We start from the raw sequence: 16,724 nt of genomic DNA, 5'->3' as shown, positions 1-16,724 counted from the left end.
AAACTCTTCATTAGCTGAGAGAAGGAGTTGACTAGTTAATACAATTAGAATTATTCATTTGAGCTATCTTACTAACTAGGTCATAGCAAGGAAATATATGGTCATATGGAAACAGAGAACTGCTCTAGTAAAAATTTAGATTTAAAAGTATGTATTTTTACTTGTGAGGTACATTATGATAAACAGTAAGAAAAATAGGCCAGAGTGGCCTATATTCTATATTCACATTTGACATATGTGTTTAAATCTGAGATGAATGATCTTCCAGAAATTCAGCTAGTGGGAGAGGCTCCATATGTGGCACTGGAATATCACATATATTTCTCATCAGAACTATATGTAAGCTTACTGTGACATGATATTTTTTTTTCTTTTTCTTTGAAGGGAAATATCTGGGAACAAATTCTGAGAATACCCTTTCTCCTGGAAATAATTAATGCTGTCCCTTTCATCATCACGGTAAACATATTTGATTTAATACATTTGCACATTGCGCTTTTATCGCTGCACAAATACTCTTAATTTTTATTGAAGTAAATTTGAATCTTATATGGATGACAAATTTCTGCCTGTGGGAACAGAAATTTGTCAACAACACGAAGATAGTTTGCTACTTTAATGAAGCAATAATACAGCTCACTTTCCCCTTCCTCCTCTACAGAGGACAAACAAAACCAAACCCCTCTAACTCAAACTACAGAATAATCAATAAAATAAACCAACTAGATATAAAAATCTATGAATCTCTGATACGTGCACTGAAAACTGGCTGTCCTTATTTTATCAATTTGTCTTATACACAGTTCATCACAAAGGAAGTAAAAATGTTAGGTAAAGCCATATCTCAACTCTAGAAACACATTAATAGTAAGTATTTTTCCCAAGTGTTTCATTGTTGCCTAAATAGAAAAGCACTGTTCTTGAACAGAAAAGATTTTAATGAATTTGTTAATTTTTCTTTCAGATTTTCTGGCCAGTCCTAAGAAACCTGTTTATTCCTGTGTTTTTAAATTGTTGGCTGGCAAAGCATGCTTTAGAGAATATGATTGTAAGTATGACAAAGCCAATCATTATTTTAGAGTTTCTGATTTTTTTACTGTATTTTTTTAACCTGGATTTTGGCAGTCCATTGTCCAACTTTAATAGGAAGCTAACCAGCTTTATATTTAGATTATGCAAATAATGAAGCATTGCTAAATTGCTTTCTGCATCAAAATTAGAAAAAAATAAGACATTAAGTGAAATCTCAACTAAATTTTTACTGTGCCAGTAAGGCTAAGTTAGAATGGCTGGCTCTTTTGCTACTTTTCTATTCATACACAATTGCAGGGAACTCAACTGCTGTGCCTTAATTGGTCCTTGCAGCCTGTAATTTGTAAGCTAGACATCAGCAGACAAACCTTAGGGCAGCTTGCAATAGTATCAGAATTGTGCCAGGATGAACAAAGTACTAGTTAAATAATCACAGCATCACAGCTGGCTCTTTTACACCCCTCTATGATCACCAAATTCTAAATATATTTGAATGACTGCATTTTATCAGGTCAGTATATAATTCCTCTATAGAATCATCTTCTGCCTATTAATTCAAAACCAAAAATAACACCTATTTTCCATTAATATAGAACGATCTTCACAGAGCCATCCAACGCACGCAGTCTGCAATGTTTAACCAAGTCCTCATTTTAATATCTACCTTACTATGTCTTATCTTCACTTGGTAAGTGGCCAAAACCCCTTTGTTTTTATTATAGATATCGGCGTTTCTTCCTTTACTGCATGGTAGTAGAACATGCATTGTGGAAATCATGCACTGAAATACAGAGAGTAATATACTTGCAGTGAAAGTGTTAACTAGCCCCTGGTACTGCTGGGTTCCTGATATGCTGGGTTTGGAAACAATGTGCATGCATGGGAAAGGGAATCATTCTTACTCTAAGAAAGTACAGACGATGCGAAAACACAGGATAAGGGAGCAGGGGAAAATTTACATATGTACCAAGAGTGCCACCTCAGCAGAAAAGTCACTCAAATTTGAAAAGTATCAACAGAAGTACCCATACTAAGGTCACCTTCCTCTGACTGGTGGGATAGACAGAGAAAAATATGCAAGATTTCAGCCTTATCACTCAGATGACCAAGTCAGATTCCCGTAAGGAGTACAGGGGACAGCTATTAATAATCTAGATTACAGAAAGTAGTAGATGGTAGATTCAAACAATCAAAATGTGTTACTCAAAGAACTTAAATTTACAAGAGTTTGGGAAACATGGAGAAAAGTCTGTAGAGGGCATTAAATATAAACATACTTGGTTAATGAAATTCATGAGCTGCAGATTATTGGAGGCTACAAGAAGATCCACAGCAAACATCACTTGACTGCCCCATTTTTATACTATGCCTTAGAGATTTGCTGTTGACTAGGGCTGGAGACAGATAAAGTAGACTACATGAATCTTTGGTCTTACCCAGTATGGTTATGCTTTTGTTTGCATAAATGGATAGTGGTTGTAATGTAGCTTGGTAGCTTACTTAACATACAGAATTTTCTGAGCAGGAATGTCTGAGAAGTGAGAATCTTATACAGGGCAGAGGGGTGGGGAAAGTAGAGGAAGAATATGTGTGTGACAAGACCGTGTACAAAGGGGCAGTGAACAGAGAAGATGATTTTGTGTGGAAAGTTTCAATCACCTATATTTATTTTGCCAGACAGGGTGCCTTTGGGTCAGCACATTGATAAAATTTGGTCTGTCATTTTGGTGACAGTGATTTGATTTTCTCTTCGTTTATTTCTCTAGCTTGTTTTTCTGATAGCCCCCTTCATGTGCTGCCTAACCCTTTTGGTAATAACAGTGTAAAATAACACTTTTCCAATAAATGGCCTTTTCCAGTCTTCTCCCTCTCTGCCCTTTATTCAAGAAGAGGAGTTTGTTCTAGCCAGTAGCAAAACGAATGGTTCAGTTTTAGCCTTTGTCTTATGGCCACACAACTACATAATGACAAATGCTACCAATTCTAAACAAATTTTTGTGGGATTAAATTTCCTATTAAATATTATGGCCCTTTATGAGAAAATTTTATATGATTAAGGACTACAATACTTGAACCAGAATGCATAAAATTCTATCACTGTAGTGCTTGGACTTTTTAATTGGCTTTAATTTTGCTTTTTAATTTTTTCCAATACAAAGCGCTCTTGAGTAAATATGCCTTCACCTTTTCTACTAACGTCAATATTTTACTGAACTGCTGAACAAAATATGTATCCAGTTCTCACTGTAGTAAGCTAGTAACAAGCATGTTTCTTAAGAACTCACTGTGATGATCCCTGTTTGAATAAAGTATAGAAGCTACAGCTAAATAGAATATCATACTCACCACTGGGCGTTTTGATAACTGACAGTAAAATATACAGAAAATGGCAAGCTCATCTACAGTAATTATGTCTGGTCTCAATAGCCACAGATACAAGCTCATTATAGATCATTATATACTGACCTAGTATTGACCCTATTAGACTGTAAAATAAGCTAAATAGGATAAAAACACCCAGTAATACAATAACTAAGGAAATGAAGCACTTTTGGAATGACTAAGAATAGTTGTTCAAGCATCTGCAGCTTGCCTGAGACTGGAGTTTGGTTTAAGCAATTGCTACTATTGCTTACATGAACACACATAGTAGCATTTTTACACTTTTTTACCCATATATGTATAAATTTATATTACAAAGTATATTTTAAAAAAAATCTCATAAACAGTCAAAATCAATTGGTCTTTGATTATGTTACATCTATGGTGAATTTGAGGCAGCGTTTCATTTTAGGAGACATCATTTAGAGCTTACATGAGTTTCTTCACGCTGAAAGAGAAGCAAAGTCCATTTCTGGAATCTGTCCACTTAAGAGTGGCTTTCATCATACTCTTTTTCACATTTTCTGCAACAGAAAGCAGTAACCATGTATGTTTCCTCCAAACACATACAGGAGCCAGCACTAGACTTATCCATGCATGTAATGGAGCACGACATGAGAAGAATTTGAGCTAGCACTGGTCTGTTTTCTTAACCATGTTTTGGTTACATTTAGAGATAGTGCCACAGCTTCAGTAATGCAAAATTAATAAGCCTAGATTAGTAGCTTGAATATAGCGCTTACAGTTCCAGAGCACTTTTCCCTAAGAGTATATTCAGTGCCATGGCGTACATGCTCATGATGTACTTTTGGTGCCACTGGTAACTGCCTTCATTGTGCCTCCCTGCTGTCCTTTAAGATTAATAAGATAACAACTTTCAGGCACTATGTGAATTAAATTGTAACACCACAGCCCACACAGGTTGCCCTGCAGGTGTTAAAAAAAATGTGTAGATGTAGCACTTCAGGACATGGTTTAGTGGACATAGTGGTGTTGGGTTGACAGTTGGACTTGATCTTAGAGGTCTTTTCCAACCATAATGATTCTATGATTCTTAGTTCCTGGTTGACGGGCTTGCTTTTACTGTCTGCTTCAATAGGAACATTGGCTTCTCAGCACTTCTGAAGTCAATATAACTTTACATCACAGAGTTCTGTTCAAAACCATGCTTTTTTTTTTTTTTATCAGACACATAGAAAGAAGTGTCGTGTAGCTTTGTATGGGGGTTACACCATTTTATAAGAAGTCCAACATGGCATGAAGCCCAGAAAGACTCCTCTTTCTACATCCATTTTTTAACAGTTCAGTTGGACTGGTGCACTGAGAAAGTGCAGCAAAAGTGCTTTCTTACTGCTTCAAGTGAGACTGAAACCTTTTGATAGTCATTTCTATAAGAAAGTTTAAAACAAATAAATGCTGAAATGTAACTATTTTCCAGTGATTAGTTCATATCTAAAAGATATGATCTTTAATTGGTTTTTCAGAATTTTGAGTATATTTTTAACATATCAGAAGATACTTATGTCAGATCTTTGTATGGATGCAAGTTCAGTGAGCCTGCCTGAACCTGCCTCTGCCATCTGTCTGTCTAGCCAGAACTGAAATTATGCTTTCTCAAATGTGGAGGAACTGCTGAGTCCCAGTCACTTAGAAGTGTCTCTAGCACTCCTAAGCACACCCAGGACCCTGATGAAGAACCTGGCTGGACCTCCTGCTCTCCCAATGGTTTACAGTGAAGGGAGAAAATTCAGTATGACTTAAGTCCAGTACATTTTTACTTGTTTTTCCAGTGTGTAGACAACAGCATTGCATTTGTTACCATTTGACAGGTCATCTTTCTCAACAGTAATTTACTTCAAATATCAGTTTGAGGGATCTATATTACTTCAAACGGCTGCGACAAACCAGCATATTTATAGAAACAGTTTTAAAAAAATTATAAATGCATAAAAGGAGCTGTTGCTCATAAAATTTGTTCCTGTCTGCATATAATATTTTCAAAATAACTTATACCACAGAAAATGAATTAAATTCACCATCACCAAACCCATCAAGTTATATCTCCACAACAGAATCTGTGGTGGTTACACATGTAGACACATTCTATCTTACAACTCAGGTGTAAGCTTTCAGAGGAGGAGTTAAGAAAATAAATAATCTAATGTTTACAGCTAATTGCTAATATCAGTTTCTTACATATCATTATTCAAGCTGTTCTTTGCACTCAGAATGTAGTGGGAAAAGGTTCCTTCTGTATTTTTGTATACAGTTGACAATTTTCAACATTATTACAGAATGAACAGTAATCATGTGACAAATTTTTTTTTTGCTCCATCTGCTCTTCGATTTTTGATGATAATTGTTTATGGATCTAGGGTTAGAACTCATTTGCAGATCTATAAATTCATAAGACCAACTCCATATATTCTCTAATTTACAAAGATGGAATTTTTTCCTTTTTTTTTTCTGATTTCAAAGACAGATTAGGCTATCCAGTAATTTTTCTTTCTTTAAATACCTCAGTGGCATCCTAATCAGAAGAATTACACATATACTAAAGGCTGTATACTCCTGTGTGACACTGTTCAGCAGTTACTATTGATAGAGTTCTAATGAAAGTTACAGACGTAGTCAAAGTATATGTCGTGTCATTTAGCTAATGGATGTTTGCACTTTTTTTGTCAAATTATTTCTGTAAACTGTACAAGATTACAAATAACAGTGAATGATTATTTCAGGCATCTTTCTGTGATACAATGAATCATTTATTAAGACTTATTTTGCTTTTAAAATCAGTGTTAGTCATCTATCATCAGTGTAGAATTATAAGCTTGTGAAAAAGGTGGCTACAAACCGTCTGATATGGGCATTTATTTTGTTCATACTGAAGACTAAGAAACCTCACAAACTTTGCTTACGTCTTCTCTGAAAACTCACTGAGATTAGTCTTAATATTTTTTACCCTTCAGTGCTTTCGGCATCAGAAAATCAGGATGTTTTCACACACTGACTTACGGAATAAACATAGTATGCCAATACTGTGGCCTCAATGTCAGTTACAGTCAAAAGTTGCTTGTAAGGATGAAAAAAAATCCAGACAATGATCTAGTCCAAACAAGACAAATCAAGACCTTCAGCTTTGGAACACTATGTTACAGAAAAAAAATCCAACTAAACAAAAAAGAATTAATCCTATGTAATGTTAGAGAAAATGAGACATCTCAATGCTCCAGTTCCCTTTATAATCAATAAGTAGCAATAGAGAACTGGGAGGGCAATGCAGACCTGAAGGGAAGTAAATCACCACATGGAAGTCTGTGCTTCTCTACCCTTCTATGTTGATTGTATCAGGAGCCTACAATGGCAGTTCTCCAAGAAAGATGCCTAGTGTTAAGTGGGATGAACTTGAAGAGTGTTGGTGGATTACGTAAAGTAGAATAAAATGTGGGTCTTTGGGTCTACAGTTTTTTCTGTCATGTCTTGTTGTATAGCACTCTCAGTGCTCAGGCCCAATCTCAGTTTATGATGAGAGATTTTCTGCATTCAAAAACAGGACAAAATTAAACTGTAATTCTGTCATTTAGTTTGATCAAATCCAATGATTCTAAAGTGGTAAAGCACGTGAAGTCTCAGGATATAATGGACTAAACAGGAGTTGCAGAATTTACATCCTAGAATATTAGAGAACATAATTGAAAGTTCTAAGCAACTGTAAATAGTACAAAATAAATTATTCAACTATTACAAGAATCCCACAAAGTATTAATATTATAGTGGTTGTGCTTTTCTTTCTCTGAAATAAAGCAGATCTGTCAGGAACTTGCTTGTTTCAAACAAAGGATCTCTATTCTCTGTTTGAAATATTCCTATGCAGTGCTCTCCACACAGAAACGAATAGATCTAGAAGTAGGCCAGGTAGCACACGTCATACCTTCCAAATCCATTGTCCCAACTTGCACCCTATCCTTGTCCTGCTTCTTGACTGCTGGAATCAGGGCAGCACGTATGGGTACTTTTCCTGTGAGTGCACACAGTTGGAATTGAGGTCTGCTGCAGACACTACCTTAACGCTTCCTTAAGTGATGAAACAATAAAAAGGTTGGGCAGCCTCTGGAAGGTCAATAACAAAATATTTGTGTGGTGAGTTGACAGCTGCCAACCAAAGCTGCTCTATCAGTCCCCTCCTCAACAGGACAGGGGGAGAAAATAAGATGAAAAAAACCTCATGGGTCAAGATAAAGACAGTTTAATAAATTGGAAGCAAAGCAAAACAAAAAATTTATTCTCTACTTCCCATCAGCAGGCGATGTCCAGCCACTTCCCAGGAAGCAGGGCTTCAGAGCACACATCAGTTGCTCTGGAAGACAGATGTTCTAATAACAAATGCTCCCTCTCCTCCTGCTTTCTCTTAGCTTTTATTGCTAAGTGGATATCGTACGGTGTGGAATAGCCTTTTGGTTGTTTGGGTCAGCTGTCCTGGCTATGTCCTCTCCCAAGATCTTGCCCACCCCCAGCCTACTGATGAGGGACTGGGGAACACTGGAGATAGAGTCTTGATACTGTGCGAGCACTGCTCAGCAGTAGCCAAAACACTGGTGTGTTATAAACATCTTTCTAGCTGTGAATACAAAGCACAGTCCTATCAGGGGAAAATTAAGTCCATCTCAGTCAGACCCAATAAAATTTCTTAAAATATCCATTTGTATTTGCAAACAAATAATCTATAAATTCAACTAAAGTTTATCTGAACTGTTGTCTTCTGGGAAAAACCGTGTGCATGAACACAAGGATAACATTGTAATCAACTTTGGTAAGAGAAAAACATACTGCATACAGAGTTTCTCTTTTCTTAGGTATAGAAATTTCTAAGGTGGCTTTGCTAAAATCTGCTGTATAAGAAGCATGTGAAAACAGAGTGTTGCCACAATCAGTTGTCAATCTAGATTATTTAAGTAAAACACAAATTCAGACAAAACTCCTACTGTTTCTAAGGGAATACAGACTTATGGAATGGGCCACACCTTTTTCACCTTTGCTAGCACTGGGGATCATTTGCTTACATCCATATTATTAGTACTTAAGGACCAAAGCCTTTGAGAAGGCTTGATGAAAAAATGTAATGAAAAATTACAATGACAAAATGTAATTTTGTCTTTCCTTATTTTTATGCAACTATCGTATTGTGACAACACAGAAGTATTACCACGTATAAATTTATTCTGTTTCTTTTTCCCTCTGGTTGATAGTGTGGTATGCATCATAATACATTTTAAAAAATATTTTACATGTTCAAGAGTTCTGATCTTAAAAAAGCAGATGGCTGATTAGCGCTGTTAAAGAGTATAGGATAAGGACTTAATGCTACTGAAAAACTGGTTATTTGTTTGTGAAAGGCAGAACAGCAATCAGGTTTATTATAGGGAGAGCAGAAGTATGGAAGCCCAATCAGAAGTCTTTTTGGCTACTCATCAAATGTGGTTTCTATGGAAACCTAAATAATTATACAGTGATTTTCATGCTATTTTAGTTATTGATTTGGTAGTGACATAATTTCCTTTGTTAATCTTTTTAGATGTTTCTATATAGTTATTTCTAAAATAATTACATCAGCATCTTTCCCAAGCTTCATGCAGGGAATTCTTTGTGCAAATGATGTAATGAAACATTTAAAACTAAATATAGAGACCGATGAAATTAATAGTAATTTGAATAGCCTGTTTACTGTGGTCTGTGGAACAAAGTCATACAGGCTAGAGAGTTCAATCTAAATTATCTTGAGTGTGAGAGATACATTTGTAGTCATCTTGTTATCTTCTGAAGATAAAAAAATAATCAGAAAGACTAAATGATAGCTCAGAAAGCTGCCCTTCACAAAGCCTCTGTAAAATAGTGTCAACAACAGATTATTTAGAAGAAAATCCTCTTATTTGTTTTTAAATATGTAGAGAAATATTAAATTAAGGAAGTCATATGATTAAGAGATTTATGTTGTTTTATTGTACCCTGGAAAATGAGTCAGGGCTTCAGGTATTTGTGATCTTTTCAAGTTACAATCAAAGCTTTGCTGATTTCCTGCATGGGCTGCAGATGATTTATTAACTTGAAAATTAGTAGTTCCAAACTGAATTTAGATAAAGGCAGGCAAAGTTAAATTTGAATAAATTTGAAAGACAGAAACTTCTCCACATTTTTTGTCCTCTATTGTTGTACCACACAATATTTTAATATTTTGTATGGTATGTAACTCTACAGTATAGGTCAGGTAAATCATTCTTCGACAATTAATGCCATGGCAATTTCAGAATCTAGTATTGTGTTGTTTAAATCATTATTTTTCATTGACAGTAGGAGGAATTTTCAGCATGGCTTGCAAGACTTTTACTCTTGGTGGAAGTTAGACATTAAATTACTTTCCATTCTTGAAGTTCTAGCCTCTATCCTGTGAACAATTTGTGATCATTCTGTTCTAGTCATTTTTTTTCTCCTATGTGAAGGTACTGAAAATTCAGTAATCAGAATACGCATATTTAAGTAAAATGTAAAAATAGATTCAAAACCAAATCCCGCCAAAGAAGTCTCTCAGGTTCTCTCCTAACATTTTCCCCAATAAGTTTCATGTGATGTAAAAATGTCTCTAGATACCAAATGCTGCTAATATTTAAAATTATCTGGACAATTAACTCGTCTTTTCATTAAAGATACATTGAGAATATTTGGTGGGATACACAATATTTTGCAAAACATTATGCAGTCTAAATATGACATTGGGAGAACAACGTTTTGGCTTTTATTGTCACGACATCTTGTAATACAGTAATAGCATTACCAGATACCATGACAAGCAAAGGTTGTTCTGACAACTAAGACCAATTACTGTTATGAAAGGAGGAAAAAAGTAAATGATTTTGAGTCATATAACATTTTGACTGTTAGAAATACAATTCTAAAGGATTGCATCTCCAAAGCATCCTTTCTTTAGAAATAATATTTTGAATTTTGTAGGAAATGAATAAAATCAAGCTACTACTAATATTAACTAATTATGGCCTGCCAGCACCTGTAAAGCAACACATAAAATTCCTCAAAGTTAATCTAAATGCAATCCTGTCCTTGTTCTTTTACAAGAACATAGCACAACATGGAATGACTATAAGGAATAGGTAAAGACTTAGTAAAATTAAAAAATTAAATTAGAAAATCCTTCTTTAATTTTCTGTGTCACTTTGATGTATGTAAGGACAGAACTGGAGTCAGAACTCTTGTGGTTTAGCTCCAGTCACCACACAGTTGCTCGTTCTCCCTCCTTCTCCCCAGTGGGATGGGGGAGAGAATCAGGAAGAAAGGAAAACTCGTGGGTTGAGATGAAGACAGTTTACTAGACTAGCAAAGGAAAATGACAATAATAACAAAACATAGGGATAAATATACAAAATGAATGATGCACAATTTCTCACTACTCGATATTTCAGTGACCGATACAGCCCATCCCGAGCAGTAATCACTGAAACAAAACCAAGCAGCAAGCAATGGAGCAAGACAGAGAGAGATGCCCAACTGGCCAACCCCCACTTATATACCGAGCATGATGTTTAAGGCATGGAATACTCCCTTTGGCCAGTTTGGATCAACTGGTCTGGCTATATCCCTCCCAGCTTCCTGCATCTGCACATTAGCAAGACCTGGGAAGCTGGACAGTGACCTTGGTCTCATTAGCAACAACTCACATCATCAGTGAGTTTATCAACATTCTTCACCTACTAAATCCCATACTAAATCCAAAATGTGGCAGGTACTGAGAAGAAAATTAGCTCCATCCCAGCCAAAACCAGAACAACAACATAGAATTCTGTAATTGTCATTTGAATCCAGTGATGTAATAAAGGAGGATTTGGTGAAAATCTAGAAGTGATTATCCAAAGAGCAAGGACAAATAAGGATTTTCAAAGAGAAACAGAATGCCATATTCCATTACCAAAAATCAGTTACCATATTTTAATATGTGTAATATGCATTTGAGATATGTATGTCTGTAAAAATAGCAACACTTGAAAAAGATCCACAGGAAAAATACAGTCAGGGGAAGGGTTTTGGGTACTGAGACATAGGGAGTGATGGAGGTCAACTCAACAGGTGGAAGAATGCATGCAAACTGTTAGGATGTGGGATCTCTAGTCAGCTTGTTATTGCTTTATAAACACATATGCATATATATACCTGCTGCTGAATCACAGGCTTGTAAGTAGATACCTTGTGTGAAAATGTAAATGCTATATATGCAAAATAGGCATGTTATCTTCAGAACAGGGCTGACAAGAATAACTTTGGTAAAATAAAGTGCTAGAATAAAAGTCGATCTGAAATACAATCAAAGTCTGCACGTTGTGAAATACTGCATCATCATATTGGTAAAATAAATCTTAGCTTTTGCTTTGGTTTGGGGAGGACTTCAGTAAAAACAGGTAAAATTCCCCTTAAAGGGGCAATTTGATATAGAAAATAATTGTTAAAAATCTCTGTCTTCCATCTCTTTCATGAGAGGAAGGTATTTGCATTTCACATGCTTTGTTTTATCTTTGCAGTAAAAAGAAAAACCTGATACTCACCTGCTGTCTTTGAGAATGTTATACCATTTTAGACAGCAGCAAATATAGAATACCATGTGTAACAACAGATGACTAATTATGTTGAGGATGTTACTTCACCATTTAAAATTCAATGCCTGGCAGCAAACCATCATCACTCACAATTCCTGCCTCAAAAATGAAGTTGTCATTAGCATGCAGACTTAAGAAAAATATATGTATCCTTCATTGACTGATTCATTAGGCTGACAAACTATTTTACTTTACTAAAATTTGGTGGTTTTGGTGGTTTGTGCTAACACATTTAGCTGCATTATTACATGCCACGAATTTTTCTGGTTCTCTCATGAGCAGTAACTCATTATTACTGATGAGTAATTACTCAACATGAGCAGCCAGCCGCATGCTGGGCTGCATCAAGAGGAGCGTGGCCAGCAGGTCAAGGGAGGTGATTCTGCCCCTTTACTCTGCCCTGGTGAGACTCCACCTGGAGTACTGCATCCAGTTCTGGAGCCCCCAAGAGAAGAAGGACATGGACCAGTTGGAGAGGGTCCAGAGGAGGCTACAAAGATGATCAGAGGGCTGGAGCACCTCTCTTATGAGGACAGCGTGAGAGGGTTGGGGCTGTTCAGCCTGGAGAAGAGGAGGCTTCGGGGAGACCTTACAGCAGCCTTCCAGTACTTTAAGGTGTCCTACAAGAAAGACAGGGAGAGACTGTTCAGCAGGGCCTGCTGTGACAGGACTAGGGGTAATGGTTTCAAAATAGAGGGGGGTAGATTTAGATTAGATATTAGGAAAAAATTTTTTACACTGAGGATGGTAGAACACTGGAACAGGTTGCCCAGAGAGATGGTGGATGCCCCATCCCTGGAAACATTCAAGGCCAGGTTGGATGAGGCTCTGAGCAACCTGCTCTGGTTGGAGATGTCCCTGCTCCTTGCAGGGGGGTTGGACTAGATGACCTTTGAAGGTCCCTTCCAACCCAAACTATTCTATGATTTTATTCTATGATTCTATTATGCTGATTTGTGATCAGCACAACTTAATGATTTGTTCATTGTTATTGTCTGTTTCATATTCCAACAGTATTTTAAGGGTGTGAAGTTTAGCAAAGTTCCTATTTCTTAAGCGAGACAGTGAAGAGTTGATACAACTTTGGCCATACTAACAGAAGCTGGCACCAGCCACTAGGAATTATTCACTCACACTCTTGTTTGTCTTAGGCATAATTTTATGGAATATTGAAAGTACATCTCAGAGGCTTTGGCAGAGCTAGGGATGTGATATGAGAGGATCTAAAAAGAAGACAAATTTTAGTGCATTTAGAATGAGTTTTGAAAGAAAAAAAAATATCTTTTTTATCTTCTGTATACTTGACATTGCATTAGAAATAACTATAATGTTTGGACCTGTTTTTCAAACAGGTGAAGACTAGAAGGGTAGACAGTCAGCCAAACATAGTATCACATTTAAAATAAAACAAATAGATGTAAAAGTTAAATGTCCATGGATTCCTCTAACTCACCTGTGTGTTATATTCTTTCCATTAGCAATAGGGGCCCCATCCCCTCTGTCAGAGCTGTCACACTCTAAAATAACTTCCTGAGCTTAAATAAAGGAAGTAAAGAATTAAGTGTGTGATTCATTACAAAAAAGTTACTTGTAAACTCAGTCTCTGATAATTGCTTGTGGACAAAAGTCTTTACCAAAACATACAAATCTGTCAATCCTTTGACCTAGCCACAACAATTAAACTTCAACTTAATGTCAGAGAGTGTTAAAGATTAATCTCTAAATGGTGTCTCAGGTCCAATAAATTTGTATGTCTAGCTCTGTTAGCAGATACTGCTTTCCATTCTCCTTCTTCCCCATAAAGTAGAAGTCTGTAAATAAAGACTCTTTAGGATACAAGCCAAATAAACAGCATCATGATTAATGAGTTTTGTAGTTGCATTGGCAATTAAAATTTTCAACTAAAAAAGTTAAAGATAGTAAATTATATTGAGTTTTTTTATCTCTCAACCTCAGTAAAATATCTAATTGTATACTTACAAAGGAACTCAAACATAAGCTTGAAGTTGAATACATACTCTCATTCTTTGCAAAAACACAGCTGTTTTTGTTTGTGGAAGTTATACATTTCTGCAATATATATGAAAAATTATATATGCTGTATATTAGTGTGGAAGTGCCTGAGAAGAAGGAAGAAAGAATAATTGGTATTCATTTAGTAAACACTTAAGTAAAAACCATGGGTTGACTTTGCAGACTGAAAACAACAGGTATGAAATCAAATTGTCAGTTCCTCTGGGCACAGAATACTGTGCATAATTACATTCCACAGCAAACCAGTATGTTTACTAATATATTACAAAAGGAGTAGGAGATCATAGAATTATAGAATGGTTAGGGTTGGAAGGGACCCTCAAGGGTCATCTAGACATATAAGGGATGAGGCTACTTAAAGGCATCCCATACATTACGGTCTGCTGTAATCACATGCATTCTGCTGCTTTAGAATCAGAATCATAGAATGGTTTGAGTAGGAAGAGATCTTCAAAGGTCATCTAGTCCAACCCTCCTGCAAGGAGCAGGGACATTCCCTGCTAGATCAGGTTGCTCAGGTTGCTTAACTCTACAGTGTAAGAACAAAACTCTTCTTCAATAAACTTTTGAGTTACCTTTTCATATTTTCAAGACATCTATTATTACTGCCTGACATTTATGACAAACCTTTGTCAGCTGCTGAGAATGACCACTTAGACTTAATTTGCTTTTCAATTTACAGTGTGTTGATATCAGCAAGTTACAGTCGTATATTTTGCAAGTTTCTTATCATTAGTGATGAGCACTGAAAACAGAGTAAATGGAAATATTTTATGAAAAAAAGTTAAAAATAAAATTACTGATGGAGGGCAGAGCTACATGTGAGCATGAATTTACTTTTACTAGAATTTGAAAAATACAGCAAAAAGAATGATTGTGGGTTGTGTTTCAGCTGTACTCCTTCACTCAGTCACTTCTGTTCACTAATGTTCTAAAACTGAAAATGAAAAAAAAAAATGCAGAAAAATCAAGATTCAGCCAATTCTAAGGCAAATATGAAATCCTTCATCATGAATATTCAGAGTGAAAGTCCAATTCTAAGGGCTGTAGTGAGTATGTAGTAAAAATAAAATCTTGCTGAATATTCTCTATGGGCTAAGCAATCAAGGGGAAAATATGCCGGACAAAACATAGCAGAGACTAACTGTGCTGTCAGTCATGGTAGTCACGGTGATCTTCTTTTCTTCTTCTTCCCTTACCTTCATCTTTCCTATATTATGATCGTTAATCCCATATTATTTTACTGGTTACTTGAATCAGCTTCCCTCTTCACTCATATGTCTGCTGATTGAGCCTGGGCTCTTCCTTTAAATGACAAGTATGACCAAGCACACTATTTTGAGAATGTAGCTTGTTGGAATTTCATCACAAACAATCATAAACATACATGTGATGTTAAACAGTCACACCTCACACTTCAGAATAGTCCTGTGAGGTTCTGGATTTCATTGATTTTTAAAAAGGTTTATATGCATAAATCCATTTGAATTCTAGCCAAAGAAATTATCAGACTTGAAAGTTTTTCTTCAAGCAAACACATGGTCAAAACAGGTGGCCCAAAGAAGATAATTCAGATGGAATTCATAAAAACTCCTGTGACTTTCAGGAAGCTCTTCAGCTATTTTAAAGTTCAGGCTTTTTCGCTCAACCAAAACATTTCACTGAAGACACCATCAGGATTCCACCAGTGTTAACAGTACTGAGGAGCAGGAGGATAATGATGATGAAATTATGGAGCTTGCTGATCAAGCCAAACAAGACATAGGCAGTCCAAGGTATTCAAGTCCTCTGGCTCATAGCTAGAAGAATTGCTAGGTTTCCAAGCAGAAACTCAAATCATAAAGGAGTGTACTTCTGTAATATATAATATGTTGCTTTTGTCTCCTAACAGTTACCTTCTATAATTTTCACCCCACTAGACAACCTCTATTTAACATTTGCCCCCTTTCTGGTATTTTGGCAAACCTAAGCATTAAGCTTGGTGCTTTATTGTATCTTGTTCACAGGCCAGTTGTTTCCCTGGTCATTGCCCAAACAAGTTCTCTGTAGCTAAGACAGTAGGTTAGCAAGGAGGCAACTCTGAAGTAAAAATACTGTTCCAGGAGGAACACAAAGAAGAAAAAATAATTTATGTGGCACACATTTTCACTTACGCTCTTGGTTTTTCAATAACAAATTATTTTGAAATAAAGGAGCCAAAGCATACCACATGAGTACTTTTTTTAAAAAGGAAGGATATACTTTTAAGTCACATTGCAATTTCCATACATCCCTTTGGATCTTGTACTACTCTTTTTAGTGAACTTTCTACTTATCAAGAGCCGACAGATAGTGTTCGAAATAGAGAGAGACTGGACATCAGTGCAGCTGTCTTGAGACTGCCCATGCAGCCATCCATGGAACCAGCTTGACAGATGCTGCCCTTGTACAGCAGCAACACAGTGTATGCCTCCATTTTGCTCAATGCCGGTTTGAATAACTTTTGGCTGTCTTAAGAATATCACAGAATGTACCAGCTAAATCAAGGACAAACTAATAGAAATACACATGCACAGAATTTACTCTGTTCTCCAGATCCTGCAAACTCCCCTGGTATCCTGCAGAGGTATCTGTAATTATTGG

The 16,724-nt window shown here is 36.2% G+C and overlaps 1 protein-coding gene across 3 annotated transcripts in view; it reads left to right on the top strand.

Annotated features, from left to right (window-relative positions):
- Window positions 1-16,724, top strand: part of KCNT2 (potassium sodium-activated channel subfamily T member 2) — a 141,993-nt gene that overhangs the window by 50,662 nt on the left and 74,607 nt on the right. For all 3 annotated transcript variants that reach the window (XM_086753725.1, XM_086753724.1, XM_086753723.1), the window contains exons 7-9: window positions 385-459; window positions 965-1,048; window positions 1,626-1,720. In XM_086753725.1, coding sequence (XP_086609851.1) covers window positions 385-459; window positions 965-1,048; window positions 1,626-1,720 — 254 coding nt within the window. The remainder of the gene's footprint in view (window positions 1-384; window positions 460-964; window positions 1,049-1,625; window positions 1,721-16,724) is intronic.

The sequence above is a fragment of the Chlamydotis macqueenii genome, chromosome 8 (genome assembly GCF_036417535.1).
Source record: "Chlamydotis macqueenii isolate bChlMac1 chromosome 8, bChlMac1.mat, whole genome shotgun sequence".
In the NCBI taxonomy this organism is placed as follows: Eukaryota; Metazoa; Chordata; class Aves; order Otidiformes; family Otididae; genus Chlamydotis; species Chlamydotis macqueenii.
This window is presented reverse-complemented; position numbering and strand designations above follow the sequence as displayed.